The sequence below is a fragment of the Triticum aestivum genome, chromosome 2B (assembly GCF_018294505.1).
Source record: "Triticum aestivum cultivar Chinese Spring chromosome 2B, IWGSC CS RefSeq v2.1, whole genome shotgun sequence".
Classification (NCBI taxonomy): Eukaryota; Viridiplantae; Streptophyta; class Magnoliopsida; order Poales; family Poaceae; genus Triticum; species Triticum aestivum.
In genome coordinates this window covers 619,913,441-619,933,705 of record NC_057798.1, presented here as the reverse complement: position 1 = coordinate 619,933,705, position 20,265 = coordinate 619,913,441, and the positions used below count along the sequence as shown (strand labels likewise).

The following is a 20,265-nucleotide window of genomic DNA, read 5'->3' as shown; positions in this document are numbered from 1 at the left end:
TTTCTGTGTTATGTTTGACGTAAGTAGGAGTTCAGGATCACTTCTTGATCATTACTAGTTGACGACCGTTCCGCTTGTTCTCTTCTCGCTCTTATTTGCGTATGTTAGCCACCATATCATGCTTAGTCGCTGCTGCAACCTCACCACTTTACCCCTTCCTTTCCTACTTAGCTTTGCTAGTCTTGATACCCATGGTAATGGGATTGCTGAGTCCTCGTGGCTCACAGATTACTACCACAACAGTTGCAGGTACAGGTTATGCGATGATCATGACGCGAGAGAGATGCTTGCTTGCGTTGAGTTCTTCTTCTGCTTCTTCGATCAGGGGATAGGTTCCAGGTCGGCAGCCTGAGCTAGCAGGGTGGATGTCGTTTGAGCTTCTGTTTGTGTTTCATCTGTAGTCAGATGATGCTCTTGTGTAAGATGATGTTGTATTCTTGTGGCATTGTATGCCTCTTGTATGTATCCCCATCTATTATGTAATGTTGATGTAATGATATCCACCTTGCAAAAGCGTTCCAATATGCGGGTCTATCCTCGGTGGGACCTTCGAGTTCCTTTTGGATAGGGTCGCATATTGGGCGTGACAATATTGACCCCTCCTGAGTGCGGGGTACGAGGCAGAATAGCCTCTTCCATAGCTCGAAATGAGCTTCGCAGCCCAGAAATTGCTCGCAGAAGGCGACATAGCCTGCGATGTGTAGTATGGAGGCAGGAGTGAAGTTATGCAGCTGGAGGTCGTAGAACTCCAGGAACCCACGGAGGAACGGATGGATTGGAAATCCGAGTCCCCTCAGCAAATAAGGGACAAGGCATACCCGCTCCTCCTTGGATGTATTGGGAAAACTCTCCGCTTGCTCCCTGACGTTATAAGTGGCTAGTCTAGCTCGAACGGGGACCATGTACGCAGGCGGGAGAAATCCCTGGGTCTGCAACTCTACCAATCGGCTATGGGGTACGGAACACTTCTCCCAATCGCCTGGCTTAGTGCTACGGGAGTGAGAGGAAGAGCTGTGACGGTCGGCCATGATGGGATGGCTTCTTCCGGGCGCGCTCTAATGAACACTCGCTGGGGGAGGATGGTGTGACTTGGATTTGAGGATCCCCGTCTCTTTAAATAGACGATTTACTTACATGGTCAGGGTGGCAAATGTAAAAATGGCCCGACTTCTTGCATTCGCTCGACACGTGGAGATAGCCATTATTAAAGCACATAAGCTGAGGAGTGCAACATTAATGGGAGGTCGGGCACTGCTCGTTACAACAGGTACTCTGGAGAATTTGGAGAAGAACCCGCCTTGCAATGCTGAAGACAATCTTCGCGCCGGACTCATCGTCATTGAAGCCTGGTTCAGGGGCTACTGAGGGAGTCCTGGATTAGGGGGTCCTCGGACAGCTGGACTATATACTTTGGCCGGACTATTGGACTATGAAGATACAAGATTGAAGACTTCGTCCCATGTCCGGGTAGGACTCTCCTTTGCGTGGAAGGCAAGCTTGGAAATTCGGATATGTAGATCTTCTTCTCTATAACCGACTCTATGTAACCCTAGTCCCCTCCGGTGTCTATATAAACTGGAGGTTTTAGTCCATAGGACAACAACAATCATAATCATAGGCTAGCTTCTAGGGTTTAGCCTCTACGATCTCGTGGTAGATCAACTCTTGTAATACTCATATCATCAAGATCAATCAAGCAGGAAGTAGGGTATTACCTCCATCGAGAGGGCCCGAACCTGGGTAAACATCGTGTCCCCCGCCTCCTATTACCATTAGCCTTAGACGCATAGTTCGGGACCCCCTACCCGAGATCCGCCGGTTTTGACATCGACAATGGGTCCACAAGAGAGGTCACACTCTTTTGTTTCTGCTTATGTTATGCATTGCTTAAACTTACCTGCTACTTTATCATCCTGTTTAGCCCTTGGACTCCCAAGTCAGGTCCAAATTAATGTTAAAACTTGAGTTCTAAATTAGTTGTGGGGCACATATCGAGGCAGCAATGAATAGTATGTCTGTCTAATATCTGGTTCACCTAGGGTATGCCTATGTTGTTCATCTTGGGTGGGAAACAAATAGTAAAGCAATCATCATCTATCTTTTTATTAAATTAAAGCAATCATTAGCCTGCTATCATTATTTTTGGATCCATCCACTGGTTGTTACCATCACTCTAAATTTCTGCATGCTCTCCTTACATAATCTCACCATTTTTTTCGTATGCATGTCAGATATTGTACACAGTCATGCTGAACATGTAGAGAAAAAGAGAAGAGTTTTGTGTGGCAATACAATGTCATGAAGACATCGCTCCATGGTGGGTTCAATGGCAAACCCTCCCCACCCCTCTCCAGATTGTAATCCAGAGGAAGATATCTGTTCTGAGGCGGATTCAGACTCCACTGACCACTCCTATTTACCCCCCAAGGTGTTTGCTCTACCTTGGCATGATGATGTTAGTCATATCATGCATATGTTGCCTTGCAGTGCCTACTTTTGACATCATATATGTCATCTGCTTAGTTTAGACATGTTCTGTAATGCCACCTATTTAGTTTCTATATCATATATGGGAATTACGCAGTCTCATGTCTTTTAGCCAGCCATAATATATGTGAAATGTGCAATACCATCCTGTTTAACCAGGCATCATATATTTGAATGATATCTTGCCCATCTTTTTCTTCATTACATTTCCATTTGTCGACAATGTTTGTACATTAAATTACTCTTCCTGTGAATCAGCCATTTGGGTGGGAGATGGAAAATCTAGAGTGAAAACAAGGCCTTCAGAGCAGACAGTGCTACCTGGCGAAGCAGATCTCTTGTTGGGTCCCGATAGCTCCTCAGATATGGATTCAGAGACAGATGACCAGTCCTATTCCCCCACTGAGGTGTATGCTCTAACTTGGCACGGTTATACTGCTCATATCATGCATATGGTGTCTTGTATTGCATAGTTTAGACATCATATACATAATATTCAACACCATGTTCTTAGTTCAGACATCATATCAAATGCCCTCTGTTTAGCATATAAATCACATATGTGAATTAAATGATGCGATCATGATTACTTACATAACATGTAGGTGAATTATGTCATGTGATCCTGTTTAGTTATTCATCATATCTTTGAATTATGTTATGCTATGCTATCCAGTTTAGATAGACATCATATATGTGAAATTATGTCATGCTATCCGTTTTAGTTAAACAATATACATGTCAACTATTTCATGCCCTCTTTTTTCCACACTATCTATTGCATCTGTCTCTCATACAATGTCTATACATTCAAATATGTTTCCTGTTTATCAGCCATTTGAATTGGAGCGGGTGATGCTAGTATCTAGCGGACTAAAAACACGATCTTCAAATAAAACAGTGCTACCTCTTGGTGGAGATAGCAACCCGGTTGTACATGCACAAGAACCAGCCCTACCACACATAACCCAAACTCTCGCAGATTGTACCCCTATTGGATGGACAGAGAACCAGCTTCACCCAATCTAACCCCAACCCTAGCTGATAGTAACCCAGTTCCTGTTAACACAGCACCATCTCCACCATAGAGCTCCCAAACAAGAGCAGTTGGTAAGGCAGCTCCAGTGCCCAAAGGGCTAGTACTATCCCGGCGAACCCCAACTCCACCAGTTAGTACCCCTATTCCTGTGGAGGAAGCACAACCAGCTAGTCGTAGTTTAGCATCTATCACATTTGATATTGTTAAATCGTATGTGCGTATCTTCCCATCTTGGAAATATTATACTGAAGATGAAGGAAAATGTCAATTGCAGGTGTTTGTCCAGGAGTTATGTGTAAGTAATGTTATTCATGGCAATTACTTTGCTTCATCCCATACATCCTACCTCCATGATGGTTATAATACAGCAAATTTTCCCATTTTTCTCTATAGAGAAGGACCGATTTGGAAAATCAGGATGAGGTAACCTGTGCTAATACCTCTGCTATCTTCAAGAATGCTTGGTGGTAGTGTCGGAATTACCTAAAGAAAACGTACTTCACTGGCAAAGAAACTCATCAAATTCTCTTACTTTCTCCTGAGACACATTTACTAGACGATGACTAGAAACACCTTGTTATGTACTGGTCTCGAACCAAGAATGTGGTAAGGTCTATGAGCTCATTTTCTATTTTTAAGTATTATATTCTTGCATCTTATTGTACTCTATTCATGTAGAACAGGTGCCTAAACCTGAAGAACAATTGTTCTAATTTAAGATTCCATTGCTATCATAGTTCAAAAAAGCGCTAGGCGATAATTGTGCGTTTTGCCACCGCCTTGCGCTTTACTGACCAAAGCGCATGCTTATGTGCAGTTATGCACAGATTAAGCGTAATTATGCGCAATGTGTTTTGCCAATGCCTAGAGCCTAGGCGCGCTTAAGCGCTCGCTTAGGCGCGCCTTTTTTAACTATGATTGCTTTGCTCTTGTATCACTGTTTTTACTCATACAAACTTATTTTCAAATTGAAGGATCCAATCGAAACTCCAATGGCACAACAGGTATGTTCACACATGTTTCTTTAACAGGTTTGCTCTTATCAATAGCATTGTTGATTTCAATTTCAATTGTGTATACAGTTGACTTTCATATTATGCACATTACTAGCATCACAACAGAGCCAATAGTGTTGTTGTACATGTAGACCCGTGGTACCCATCTGAAATCTTGTTGTGCTGTGTAGTTTCCCATGCTTTGTATTCTTTCACTGTTGCTTTGTCTTGAACTGATATGATTTGAACCGTGTCTCTGTTTTGATTTGGCAAGACAATGCAGTGACCATAGGACATAGATATATGTTTGTTTGATGCTTTTATTATGTACTAGTACTTGGCAATAGAAGACTTGGTAGTTTAATCATGTCCTCCTTACTAATGAACTGGTTCACCGAAATGAGTTTCATATACTAGTACATGCTAACCTTGTTATGTGTCTGCTTGTTTCTTTTTTTAGAATGCTGAAAGAATATTGGGGAAGAGTGCCTTATTAAGCAATGGTAAAGGAAGTAATGTAGATAAGGTTCCAGATAGTGACACATCCTTGTTGGTCTCCAACAAAGCTGATAAAACAGCTAAGGAAGACTATCTTGAAGACAGCAAGACAACCCCAAAGTCCTGTCTTGGTTTAGTGTTCGAGTTACTGGCCACTACCGCTTGCACAAGCTATTCAAACTCAGTGTCTGAATCAGTTCGGTTTCTTGAGTCTCAACTACAAGCTGAAAGACATTGATTAGTTGTGCTGCGACAAGAAGCGGAAGGATTGCGGAACTCCCTGAAGCATTCAGATGCATACTTTCTGGTGCAACAGCAAGCGTTGGAGGATTTTAGCGCCAAACAGGACAAAGCTAATAAGCTTGCTAAGCTTATTGCCAGCATGGTGGATACCCAGGATAACGTTTCTTGAGCTCTTCTAAAGTTGTTTCAGTTAAGCTCTTGTTTTGCTACCGCATTTATTTGCACTGGTGGCCAATTTTGACGTCCAGTGTATGTAATATGCTCCTTTGTTCCCTATATTTGCACTGGTGGCTAACTTTGATGCCCAGTGGATGTAATATGTGTAATAGCGGTAATAGGCTAGCGTTAATTGCTTGCTTATTTATTTTCTTATTGTCTTGTTTAGTTGTTTGCTTGTAGTCACTGCAGTTCTTTTTCTGTGTTTTTCTAGTGGCCACAATAGCCTATTTTTGGTAACTAGGCCAAAATAATCATGGCAACACACGGACTGTTGTAACCATGGGCCTCCTACAGGCCATATGATCCATGGGCCTTCTTCCGGCCGTAGGATCCATTAGCCTTCTATATGGGCCGTAGGATCCATTGGCCTTCTATACAGGCCTTCGGATTCATGGGCCTTCTACGGGCCGTAGGGTCCATGGGCCTTCTATAGGTCGTATGATCCATGGGCCTCATACGGGCCGTAGGATCCATGGGCCTTCTACGGGGCGTATCATCATTTCGCCAATCATGGGCTATACTATTTGTGGACCATAACGGGCCGTTCATAGGTCGTATTTAATAACTCTATGAAAACAGCTCAACGGGTTTTTTTGACATGAAAACGGCCCAACGTATTAACGGTCCACAAACGGGCCGACTGTAACGATGGGCTGAGTTTGGCCCACAAGGAGAAAATGACAGTAACTGGCCATATGTAACCGAATGCTGCAAATGAGCCCACGAATCAATGGGCCCTGAAAAGGCCAACAGATAACTTGGGCTCGAAACGGCCCAATGGAATAACGGGCCATTAATGGGTATAAAGTGATACACTGTTCATTACGGGCCAGTTTCACCATGGGCGTTAATGGGCCAAGAGTTACAAAGGGCCTCATATGGGCTGAAAGAAGTCATGGGCCACACATGGGCCAGAAGTTAAAACAAGCTGGAATCATATTGGACGGCCGAGATGACGCTACTGTGCCTAATTCAGAGAGATCGTAACGGGCCCTGGGTTAGCGGCTTGTAAATGGGCTATATGCGAACAGGCCGTTAACAGGCTTTCCGTGGGCTGGCCCGTCACCTTTTGACCAAGTCAAACGGGCCGGCCTTTTCACAGGAATGGGCCTCTGTTGGGCCGTGCCACATGTCGCCGTATCATAGGCGCCTTTGGTCCAATGAGTGGATGACATCTGTCCCAACGGTGGGCTGACACGTGTTTCCTCCAGCCAATGATGATTTTACACGTGGAAAATCCCCATTAGTCGAGGCTGTTAACAGGTTAGCGGATCCAAAACCAGACCCGATAGCTTAACAGCATTCCGTTACGGTGGATGCCACATGTCGGTCACCCTTGATGAAAGCACTTCTGTGATGCGTGATTTATCGTCATGGAAGTGGACACTTCCATGATGATAATTTTGGTAATGTCATGGAACACTTCTACGACAGCACAGGTATGACTATCTTGATTCTATCATAAAATCGTCATGGATGTACATGCATGACAAAAAACGCGACCTACTGTGACAAACACATATCATCACGGAAGTGTATATTTTTTGTAGTGTACATCTCGCCATCTACATTCATTTCTTGGTCCCCGTGATGATGCTAACCTGAATACCAACAAGTGAATGGTGATGCCTGGATTCTGTACTTCTAGCAACCCTATTGCTTTCAAGTTGATGGTCGATACTTCATTCTTAGACTATTAGTTGTCGAATCACCATTCTAACATTGTTCATGCTACCTAAGCCCATATTTCGGGTGCACCTTTCAACCAAAGTTTAATTGAGTATGTTTTTGATGTCTACTACACAACCTTATTCTTGTAGACGTTGTTGGGCCTCCAAGTGCAGAGGTTTGTAGGATAGTAGCAAATTTACCTCAAGTGGATGACCTAAGGATTATCAATCCATGGGAGGCGTAGGATGAAGATGGTCTCTCTCAAACAACCCTGGAACCAAATAACATAGAGTCTCTTGTGTCCCCAACACACCCAATACAATGATAAATTGTATAGGTGCACTAGTTCGGTGAAGAGATGGTGATACAAGTGCAATATGGATGGTAGATATAGGTATTTGTAATCTGAAAATATAAAAACAGAAAGGTAGCAAGCGATAAAAGTAAGCGTAAATGGTATTGCAATGCTAGGAAACAAGGCCTAGGGTTCATACTTTCACTAGTGCAAGTTCTCTCAACAATAATAAGAAAATTGGATCACATAACTATCCCTCAATACGCAACAAAGAGTCACTCCAAAGTCACTAATAGCGGAGAACAAACAAAGAGATTATTGTAGGATAGGAAACCACCTCAAAGTTATTCTTTCTGATCAATCCATTGGGCTATTCCTATAAGTGTCACAAACAGTCCTAGAGTTCGTAGTAAAATAACACCTTAAGACACACATCAACCAAAATCCTAATGTCACCTAGATACTCCAATGTTACCTCAAGTATCCGTGGGTATGATTATACGATATGCATCACACAATCCCAGATTCATCTATTCAACCAACACAAAGAACTTCAAAGAGTGCCCTAAAGTTTCTACCGGAGAGTCAAGACGAAAACATGTGCCAACCCCTATGCATAAGTTCACAAGGTCACTGAACCCGCAAGTTGATCACCAAAACATACATCTAGTAGATCACGTGATATCCCATTGTCACCACAGATAAGCACATGCAAGACATACATCAAGTGTTCTCAAATCCTTAAAGACTCAATCCGATAAGATAACTTCAAAGGAAAAACTCAATCCATTAAAAGAAGGTAGAGGGGGAGAAACATCATATGATCCAACTATAATAGCAAAGCTCGCGATACATCAAGATCCTGCCAAATCAAGAACACGAGAGATGGAGAGAGAGAGAGATCAAACACATAGCTACGGGTACATACCCTCAGCCCCGAGGGTGAACTACTCCCTCCTCATCATGGAGAGTGCCGGGATGATGAAGATGGCCATCGGTGATGGATTCCCCCTCTGGCAGGGTGCCGGAATAGGGTCCTAATTGGTTTTTGGTGGCTATAGAGGCTTGCGGTGGCGGAACTCCCAATCTAGGTTATTTTCTTGGGCCTTCTGTATTTATAGGAACTAGCGGTGTGTCCCGCGCATTTGCGCGGCTAGTATTCCATAAAATTTCTTGTTCATTTAGTTCTACTCTTGCTTATATAGCACTTACTATATTTTATTCGTCCATATTTCATCTGATAAGGCGTACGTGTGGCTCCTTATAAATGTTAAAAAATACGGCCATGCACAACCTTATACTTAATTATGTGCTAATCTTGATTTTTTGTGGTTTACTACAAATCATAGTGTATATCCTTCTAATTATTTTTCAAATACTTTCCGCTCTGCTATTAATTGGCCACAAAGCATACATCCCGAATTCAAGATCATTTGCATGAACAAAGTGCGGATGTTATTAATTAACTGGTTATTTTACGGGAAACAATGGGCGTACTCCCACTGCATGTATTTATATATTTGTTGTACGAAAGAACTATACATGAAAGAAAGAACTAAGAAACCCCCTAATGGTTTTTTTCGGAAAAAAAGAAGCCCCCTAATGAAGCATTTATATCTATCTTTGTGATCATCGGCTCTAGACATGTACCAGGCTTAACCCCCGCCTTGCTAAATTACTTGCAGGGTATCCTTTGAGACACGGCCCTCTACTACCCAGACATCATATATTGACTCGCTTTATGACCTCAACAATACCATGATCATCATTCATAAATGTATTCAACAAATCTATCAAATATAACTAAGTTTTTCACATTTCAGATTTATGTTGCTCTCTAGATATACAATAATACAACAACTAATTTCCTTGCAACTTATTTTCTAATGTAGAGATACTAATGCACTTAATATATGCATATCCATGTGCAAATTCTTTAGAGTTTATTTTGGAATTATGATATTCAAAGAAATATAGTTGTAGATGCACTCAGTATAGAAATCAAATTTCTTTTTGTTTAAAAATAATTGCAATGTTCATCTGCTAGTGTGGGTTTTCTAACGTAGAGTGAGTCCATTCAGGAGACATTATAATATTGACTCACAACACAATAGACGATCGAGAAATTTTACACTTTTGAAAGGAAAAAAACAATTGCTACAAAGGAATACTGGAGGCTTTGAACCCTATTGGTTTTTCTTCCACAAATGAATTGGTTTATCTGGAATCTCTTTTCCTTCGTCTAAAAAAATCTTTTCCATAAGAATCTCAACATTAACCAAAATGTCATTTTTTTTCTTTTCTTTTACATGTGTAATGCACTTACGCACACTCTATTACTATTGTCCCCACCAGCCCTCTAAAATTAATTTTTTAATTTTATGTGCACTATCCAAACTTTTCTTTTACGAAACTTATGAATTATTAAATCCTAATTCCTAGTGTGTGGCATCAATTTCTTGGTTCACGTATTCCACATTTCGTAATTCTTGATATTCAAAGTGGGCCTTATTTTCCTTGCAGTGACATACAATATTTAGTTGATCTTGCATTCTGTTTCTATGGCAAAAACATGCTTATATGTTTTTAGCAAAAACAAACCTATATTCAAAGGTATATTGCTGTTTTTTCATCTAGAGCATAAACTTTTGTATGTTTTGGCAGAATTGGAAAAAAAATCGAAGGTGCATGCATCCTTTTAACAATGCATACACGTTTTGCATGTTTTTTTTTTTGCATGGACACGTTTTGCATGTTTTAAGTCTCGGCTATAGCCTAGCGAGTTTGCCTTTAAAAATACGTGTGTATATATAGGAGTTTCAGCCGTTTTTTTAGGGACCCGCTTCAGCCTACGTGGTGTTTCTATAACAAAAATAATAGAAGCTCTAGGGGGCGTCACTTTTTTCCTGCGTTGTTTTTACACCGGCCTCTCAATTCCCTTTTTTCTCATCTTTAAAGGTAGAGGAGTCCATCGTACAGAGTCCTTCTGAAGAGTTGTATACCGGCCCGATTGATCGCCTGGCATGTTGCCGAGTCTGAGTAAAGTCGTGTAGCTTTGCTTTTGGTCAAGCCGATGCATACGTACTATTTTCCTAGTTAATATTCATTTTTTTTAATTGTTTTCTTATCCTGTCAATCTCAACTGGCCTTTCTGGTTCTCATTACGTAGATGGACCTAGACGTGACGGTTCAATATCCAAACACGTACATGTTTCACATGTTACGCAAACAATTTTAAATCTGAGCCGTTATTATTTTTATCAAATGGTGGTAATAATATTAGCATATGTGGATAAACGTGATGGCTTGTTTTACTCTTGTTTTAATTATATTTTGGCGTCGATCTCACGTCAGGGGGGTCTCCGAGTCATCCATGAGATAGGGGGGGCATGCCCAGGGGGATAGGGCGCGCCCTCCACCCTCGTGGACGGCTCGGGACTCTTCTGGCCCAACTCTTTCACTTCGGGGGCTTCTTTTGGTCCATAAAAATACCTCAAAAATTAGCATGTCAATTGGTCTCAGTTTGGTATTCCTTTTCTATAAAACTCAAAAACAAGGAAAAAACAGAAACTGGCACTGGGCTCTAGGTTAATAGGTTAGTCCCAAAAATCATATAAAATAGCATATAAATGCATATAAAACATCTAAGATGGATAATATAATAGCATGCAACAATCAATAATTATAGATACATTGGAGACGTATCAAGCATCCCCAAGCTTAATTCCTGCTCGTCCTCGAGTAGGTAAATGATAAAAAAACAGAATTTTTGATGTGGAATACTACCTAACATATTTATCAATGTAATTTTCTTTATTGTGGCATGAATGTTCAGATCCGAAAGATTCAAGACAAAATTTTAATATTGACATAAAAATAATAATGCTTCAAGCATACTAACAAAGCAATTATGTCTTCTCAAAATAACATGGCCAAAGAAAGCTCATCCCTACAAAATCATATAGTTTGGCTATGCTCCATCTTCGCCACACAAAATGTTGAAATCATGCACAACCCCGGTTTCATCCGAGCAATTGTTTCATACTTTAGTATTCTCAAACTTTTTCAACTTTCACGCAATACATGAGCGTGAGCCATGGACATAGCACTATAGGTGGAATAGAATGGTGGTTGTGGAGAAGACAAAAAGAGGGACATAGTCTCACATCAACTAGGCGTATCAACGGTCCATGGAGATGCCCATCAATAGATATCAATGTGAGTGAGTAGGGATTGCCATGCAACGGATGCACTAGAGCTATAAGTGTATGAAAGCTCAAAAAGAAAACTAAGTGGGTGTGCATCCAACTTGCTTGCTCATGAAGACCTAGGGCATTTGAGGAAGCCCATCATTGAAATATACAAGTCAAGTTCTATAATGAAAAATTTCCACTAGTATATGGAAGTGACAACATAGGAGACTCTCTATAATGAAGATCATGGTGCTACTTTGAAGCACAAGTATGGTAAAAGGATAGTAGCATTGCCCCTTCTCTCTTTCTCTCTCATTTTTTTGATTGTCTTCTTTGGCCTCTCTTTCTTTTATTGGCTTCTTTGGCCTCTTTTTTTTACTTCCTCACATGGGACAATGCTCTAATAATGATGATCATCAAACTTCTATTTACTTACAACTCAAGAATTACAACTCGATACTTAGAACAAAATATGACTCTATATGAATGCCTCCGGCAGTGTACAGGGATGTGCAATGAATCAAGAGTGACATGTATAAAAGAATTATGAACGGTGGATTTGCCACAAATATGATGTCAACTACATGATCATGCAAAGCAATATCTTTCTTATATCTTATATTTACTAATTGGAGGCACCATACGAGACACCACGTTTAACCGTGAAATTAAAGAAGATTGACCGTCCGTTTAATATGTAATGCGTGTATAGCCGTTGGATGAAACTTAAGGAGCGAGACGTGCTCTCCTATCCCACCACGAGTCGTTTTTCACTTGGAGTCTCCTATCCCACGTACACGAGTCTTCCTTCACTTGGACTCTTCCAAAAAAAATGTCGGCCTTCTATTTTTATTCCCAACAATGGTCGCATATCGTACTTTAATTGTCCAAAAAGAAAAGGACACCCAAACGTAATGTCTTTGGCAACACAAACACATGCATGGCTGTGTATATATATATTTGTGAATATATACATCACGTACACATCAGGTGTTTTTTCGTTCTCCAGGTTATATGCTTGACGTGAGGCCATCCCATAGATCGTAATTCTTCTCGCACGCGTCTCCGGCTTCACGCTGCAGAGAACAGCTTCTACAACATCTCTCATCGCCAACAACAGAGAGCACCTTCCCTCGCTTCCATCACGAACACGAACAGGCCGCCGTCCTTTCTGATCTGCTCTAATCACCCAGGTTTGGACAAATAACTCACATCTACAAGTATCAATCACATAAGCATCCTCATAGGTAATCCTAACTATCTCTTCGATGTTGCAGTTCAATGACGAAGTCTTTCATGGCATACAAAACCATTTGTCAGATCAATACTTCCAGTAGAGGAAAGGAATTAACAATCAAGGCAAGAGTGTCGAGACTATGGGATTCCATATTGATCAGTAATGGTAAAATACTTAGTCTAGACATGGTGCTTATTGATGAAGAGGTATAATGGTTCTCTCATAGAAATTACATCCTTGCTTGAATTATTTTGATAATAAGATTTAGCTTCAATCTACATGCTAATTACAAATACAATTGAAGGGGACAATGTTGCATGGAGTTATCAATAAGGCATATATCGAAAAGTTAAGGTCATTTATTCAAGAAGGCAATGTGTACCTCATTAAAAACGTGAGAGTCATTCCAGCAGCAGCAAAATTTCGACCTGTACAAAATGAGATGATGATTAACTTCTCGCCCACAACAAATATAGAGGAGATTGAAGATAATGAAGACATTCCAAAGCATGGTTTCAACTTTTCAAGCATGGAGGAACTCTCCCAAAGAGTAAACATTGACACTTATCTCTCAGTTATGATATCATTGAACTTTTTAGATACAGTATGCCATATTTTTTCATGTCATGTATAAAATGCCATCTAAATTCATGTGCTAACAGATGTTATTGGAGTTGCAACACACATAGGACCAATTGAAGAAACTAGAACATATCTTGGGCTCTCCAGAATCCGTGATATCTTCCTTCTAATCGAGTAAGCCAAAAAATACATCATATTTGCAGCCAAGGTGCTCATGTCATGTATTCACAATTGTTTTACTTTTTATTGACAGAGACCAGGAAGTCAAAGTTAGATTATGGGGTGATAAAGCTAATCTAATTGATGTGAAGTCAATAGGGAATGTCATTATAATTACATCAACAACAGTGAGAAAATTTGGCAGTATGTCTTCTTTCAAATTTTAATCACTTATTTTATCATCTCTCTACTTGGTTTTACATAGGAAAATGATTATTTGAACCACTATTCAGGATATTCTCTATCGTCAAATAGTGCAACTCAAGTTTTTATAAATTTAGATATTCCCGAGACTATGGATGTGCAAAACAGGTAAGCGAAATTCCTACAAATATTGCCCTTTTAATGTGAATGTGAGTACTACCTACCCTGGCTCATATCTTTTTTTTTCAAATAGCATTTTTTGCAAGGAAAAGATTATCAAAGAACTACATGTTGAGGAGAACCATCTAAAAGGGACACTGGAAGAGCAAATGCACTACAATAGAAAAACTTTAGAAGAGTTAAATGGCATTCTGTTAGACTCATCAAATTAGGTTCGTAATCCAGCAATAATAATGAATAGTTTTTTCACACTCAGAAGCATAAATATATTTATATTTTCTCTACAGGGAAGGATATTTACCGTGGAAGCAGTAATTAATGATGTTAATACAAGATATGGTTGGTACTACATATCAAGCAGTGAAAATAATTGCAAGAAGCTACTTGAAAAGAGAATTGATTACTACTATTGTACCAAATGCGATAGGAAAGCTCAACGCAAACCACGGTAAAGAATTTAATAGATCTCTATCTTGATAGTTTTAATACAATAATTTTTAAATTAATTCATTACATATTTTGTAGATATAAGATTAAGCTTCAAATCAGTGATTCAACAGCATCTGCATCTTGCGTACTTTTTGAAAAAGAAGCTCAACAATTAATTCATGAGTCAGCAGAAAACATGGTTGCGTCAATTGGTAATGAAAGTGATGAGCTTCCAAAACCAATCCAAGAGATTTGTGGTCAGACTGTAATTTTTCAGTTTAGACTGACAGACTACAATTTCACCAGTTGTAGACCAGACTACACAGTCTCAAGACTATTCTTTCTGGACACGAGTAGTTCATCTATGAAGAGTGACAACAATGAAACGGTATGATATTTACTGATTTTCCTCCATTCTATTATATTTCTCAAAGTTAATATTTGCGTTAGTAACAACATTCCTAATTATCTATAGATTGCACTCCCTTATGCATCGTGTGTTTCAAAATGTATTATATTTTAGACACAATGGTACTGGACTGATCTTCTGATGCTTCTGTAGAGTAAGTCAAAGAATTTTCCAAAAGATGGTGTCACTAAACCTGAGCCAGGTGAAGAGAGTCGATCTGTTCAGATACATGATAGAAATAATGATGAAAGATGCAAAAATAAAAGCATGAGTAGGAGAAAGCTGAAACGCTATGAAGATTCTGGCGAACAGAGAACTATGGCACTTGATACTCCAAAAGATGATGAAGTATTCAAAATATATATGGAGTTCCTCATTCAAAAAACCATATTTCAAGACAAACAAATTGGACTAACTCTCTTATTATCTGTAGGGTAACTTGAAGAAAATTCCAAAAGGTGTCATCATTAAAAGGGAACCAATAGAAGATATTGAAGATGATATACACAAAGGCAGTGGTGATGATGAAGAAGAATACAAAGTGATACGAAGGAGTACAAGAATCAAGAGACAGTATGTTGTTCTTGATGACGATGAAGACTCAGAAGAGAAATTGAACGCCCCCAAAAAAGCGCGAAAGCACGGCATATCACAACGGGGGAGGAAGAAATAATTTGTAATATTTGGAATTTGATTGTTACAATACAAACTATGGATCTTTCATACTTGACGACACGGATAGTACTATGTTACATTTTCATATTTGTTCTATCATGTTATATAACTGAATGTTCCTGCATATACTCCCTGGCCATGCATGAATCAAGTTGAGACAGTTATCAACCATTAATTAATTTCAGTTGGAAAAATAGTTTCTTACTCAACTCATGTATGAAATTGGTAACCACTATATTGTTGTACTCAATGAGGGGGTAGTGTAAAGAAGAGGAGAGCCAATCTCAGGTTTTGCCGTCCATTGTAAAAATGGCTCCCTACAAAGGTTAGATGGTGACACAATAGGATGATGTGGGATTAGTCTTTTATGATTATATTGGTAATAATCCGGCAAAGGGGGGATTATTCAGAGCAGGCTCAATGGACAATGGGGATGGCATAGCTATTGGATAGTTAGGACATCCCGTCTTTAGAGATAAAGAAGGATGTGAGCTTTTTGTATGTCGTATGCCTACTTTATTTTGAAACATTTCCGGGTTTTTTGGTAGATGAGGAGGGAATTGTTTGAGCAGACGTTCCTTATGCACCAACTTATTTTAACATAAATTCCTACATTTAGACCCATGTTTGCAACCGCAAGTGTGCCCAAACAACAAAGTCACAAGCCAGTTTCCCAATATTTCGTACTTTCATTACTTTTTGACTCTGTGTGAAGACGAGTTACTCCTAGAAGTTTGCTTTTTCATACCACTGATTTCATATTTTCAAAAGTTTCTTCACATGAATGTTTACAATCATGACCAATAGCCAAAGATGAATACACTTTTATTTAAAACAGTATATATATATATATATATATATATATATATATATATATATATATATAAACATTTTCCCATCGGAGGACACACCATAGTCGATGGAAGCATGGCTAATTATACGTACCAATTAGCTGATATTTTGATCTAACAAAAGGTAGTAACATGAAAAGAAACAATGCCGCATGGACAAAAAAATGCCACACAGACAAATTAACATATTAAAAATATTACCAAAAGAAGCAACTAAATTTTGTGCGGCTGGCTAATCAAACTAGAAAAATAAGATAATCATGTGCCACCAGAATATATATAAAAAAGAACGAGCAGGCTGTTTCTATTATAGAAGTTCACGTGTTGGAGTAAGAGACTTAAACATGACCATGGGACACGGCTTGGTATTATAGTATTATTTAATTATACAGTCCGGAATAAACAAGACTTGCAGAGTCCAACTCGAACACATCTGCCTTTATATAAGGGCATGTGTACACACGATTTACACATAAACAATCCGGAGCTTCCGCGTCTTAAGACGATCCAAAGCTTCCAAAGACACGGAATAAAAAGAAGAAAGAGGTAGGATCGACTTTTTATAACATATTAGTTCATACTTACTCTCGATGATGATATTTCTATAAGTATTAACTTCTATGATTTTACTAAAACCTTCATTAGGTGCGAAGAAAACACAAAAGTCATCTGCTGTTTCAGAGGGTCGATCTGAAACTGGCAAATCCATAAGCACTAGCCCCGGCCACCATGTCGAATAATCATGTGCCTGTGATCCAAAAGGGGGCTAAAAACGACCAGAGGTACAATAGATAATGGTCACCATCGCTGTTGCAGATATTGGTGTTGAACATATGATTTTTTGCAATATGCCAGCTATTTCCTTCCCATGTTTGAAGTAAAGGGTTCACATAGTGCCTTGCAGCAAAACCAATTTGAGTTTATATTTAAAATATTTATATTAAGAGTCCATACCACTTGCAGGGTCATCTTGGGCAAAGAAGACAAATTACCTGACAAAAACAAGGTACAAACTTGACTACAACACTTCTATCCTATTCTTATAACAATGTTCCATGCACCCTTGAATATATTGACCTGACTGTCCGAATCAAATTTTCAGCAAATTAGAGTGGAAGACAACAACCGGTATGTTATGACGCAATTTATTGCCTCTAGCACATCTACAGTCCAACTAACAAATGAAAATATATTACATTATAATGACAAAAAAATGAAAGCAGACAAGCTAGGACAATGCAAAGTCAATCTCCAAACCAAGCAAAAAATAACAAGCGTCCAAAGTTATTAAGCATGATGGGCAACCAGTCGGATATTCATGTCCAACAAGACAGGCTACACAATCAGAATGAGAGGTACTGGCTTGCATTATATATTATTAGTTATTAATAAACAAGAAAATAACTCAATACATGTACCTATAAAAGTAACTAATCATGAAATAAATATATTACAGGCTATTCACATGTGTATATACATCCACGGCCGTTGTAGCTTGCCAGGAGAGTAAAAGGGTCATCACATATTTATTATCTCTTCAAATTCCTTTTGGTGGTATATGAAGATCAAGTTTAACTCCTTTTATCTTCAGGGAATACCTAATGATCATTCTACAATAAACAAAGAGCAAGAAAGGTGCCCCCTTTAACGACATAATCATGGCTGCTAGCCCTTGCCTGATATAATGGACTAACAACTGCCAAATATATTTGTTACAGGATTTCAACGGGTCCAAATAAACAAAAACCAAGAAAGAGGAACCAGATAGTCCGTGGGAATCAGAGCAACAAGCATGCAAGGTTGGTTCAAAGAAAACAAAATTGTGAAACTGAGTTTGCTTTGAGTACAACAGCTGGCGAACATGCTTTAGAAGCATCAAGTTTTGCTAGAAACTCAGCAGATGCCGATTTGAATAGAAGAAATAAGATAAGCAAGTTGAATCGAGCAAATAGAAAGAAGTTACAAGCGATGAAAAAAGGAGGTAAATCTCAGAGCTCTCCAAGTGAGATTTCAAATTTTGGAAAACCAACATGCGTATGTCCATTCTGCAATGCTATAATGTGGCATCAAGAGAGAAGCAAGCATAACACAAACAAATCAAGACCAACATTTGGACTTTGTTGCAAGGAAGGCAAAGTCAAACTGCCACCACTGAAAGAACCTCCAGCATACCTTCAGCAGCTACTAACATCTAATGAAAAGGGAGAATCGTCAAATTACAGAGACAATATCAGGAACTATAATTCAATGTTTGCATTTACTTCGATGGGTGGCCAGGTCGACTACGAGATAAACAGAAAAGGGGGTGCACCGTATGTTTTTCGCTTGAATGGCCAAAACTATCATCAAATTGGCACATTGCTGCCTAAAGATAATGGAGATAATGCTATCAGGCCAAAGTTTGCTCAATTGTACATTTATGATACAGAAAATGAGGTCAGAAACAGACTGCAGGCTTCAACCTCAAAGGAAAGGAAAACACAACTTGATGAAGGCATTGTGTCTGGATTATTGCAGATGCTTGATGATCACAATGAGTTAGTGAAATCATTCCGTATGGCAAGGGATAGATACCAAGAGTCGGATCTTGAAAATGTTAGGTTGCGATTAATTGGTACAAGATCCAGTGATGGAAGACAATACAACCTACCAACTGCATCTGAAATAGCTGCACTCATTGTTGGGGAACAGACAGGAGAAAATGTTGAACGTGATATAATAGTAGAAAACAAAGACAAACAACTCCAGCGAATTTCGGAACTACATCCAAGCTTTATGTCTATGCAATACCCATTATTATTCCCGTACGGAGAAGATGGATTCAGACCAGAAATAGAATTAGAGAAAAAAAAAGGTGTCGAAGGAAAGAGAAAGTATGTTACCATGATGGAGTATTATGCATATCGCATCCAGCAGCGACTGAACCAGTCAGTAGTCTTGCAAACGAGTGGCAAGCTATTCCTTCAGTTCATCATAGACGCAGCAACATGCATTGAGCAATGGAGGCTCAATTGGTACAGGATGCATCAAGGGACGCTTAGAACAGAGCTATATAGCGGTCTGCAAGATGCAATTGATAATGGTGATACCAGAACTGATCAAGTAGGTAAAAGAATTATATTGCCTTCATCATATAATGGAAGTCCGAGGAATAAACAGCAGTACTACCAGGATGCAATGGCCATATGTCGGTGGGCTGGATATCCAGATCTGTTTATCACTTTCACATGCAACCCAAAGTGGCCTGAAATACAGACCATGTTGGACTTCATACCAGGACAGAAACCAGAAGATCATCCAGACATTGTCAATAGAGTGTTCCTTATAAAGTTGAATGAACTAATAGAAGACATATACAAAAAGAAGCGGTTTGGAAAAGCAATAGCAAGTAAGTCAGCAAAGTTTCGGCCAATTCATAACTATCATCACAACTAAGTTTGTTATGTACCTTATCTTCATATACCTCTGTAAATTACTATGCACACTTAAAACATGACTAATGAAATTATAATGTTTTGTTGTAGTTGTCTACACCATCGAGTTCCAGAAAAGAGGTCTACCTCATGCACATATACTATTATTTTTGGATCCAGATGACAGGGATCCTAGCCCCCAAAATATTGACCAGATCATATCAGCAGAGGTGCCAGACAAGGATGTTGATCCAGAAGGTTACATGGCAGTTGAAAATTTCATGATGCATGGACCATGTGGCCAGGCATGCTACAAGTCACCATGCATCATCAATGGGAAGTGCTCAAAACATTTCCCTAAGATGTTCTGTGAGGAAACAAGCATCGATGAAGAAGGATTCCCAATATACAGAAGAAGAAATAATGGCAGGACAGTAGAAAAAAATGGAGTACAACTAGATAGCAGGTATGTTGTTCCATACAACA

The 20,265-nt window shown here is 39.4% G+C and overlaps 2 protein-coding genes across 2 annotated transcripts; both read left to right on the top strand.

Moving 5' to 3' along the window:
* The first annotated feature begins 12,849 nt into the window (after nt 1–12,849).
* LOC123046342 (replication factor A protein 1) lies at nt 12,850–15,654 on the top strand. The gene is made up of 5 exons (XM_044469674.1): nt 12,850–13,083; nt 13,182–13,452; nt 13,540–13,633; nt 13,713–13,822; nt 13,912–15,654. Exons 1-5 carry the CDS (start codon nt 12,922–12,924, stop codon nt 13,992–13,994), a joined length of 720 nt encoding a protein of 239 aa, XP_044325609.1. The 5' UTR covers nt 12,850–12,921; the 3' UTR covers nt 13,995–15,654.
* Nucleotides 15,655–16,597: 943 nt separating this feature from the next.
* LOC123046343 (uncharacterized) lies at nt 16,598–18,167 on the top strand. The gene is made up of 4 exons (XM_044469675.1): nt 16,598–17,372; nt 17,469–17,494; nt 17,590–17,721; nt 17,823–18,167. The coding sequence occupies exons 1-4, from the start codon at nt 17,235–17,237 to the stop codon at nt 17,926–17,928; spliced, it is 402 nt and encodes a 133-aa protein (XP_044325610.1). The 5' UTR covers nt 16,598–17,234; the 3' UTR covers nt 17,929–18,167.
* The last annotated feature ends 2,098 nt before the right edge of the window (nt 18,168–20,265 follow it).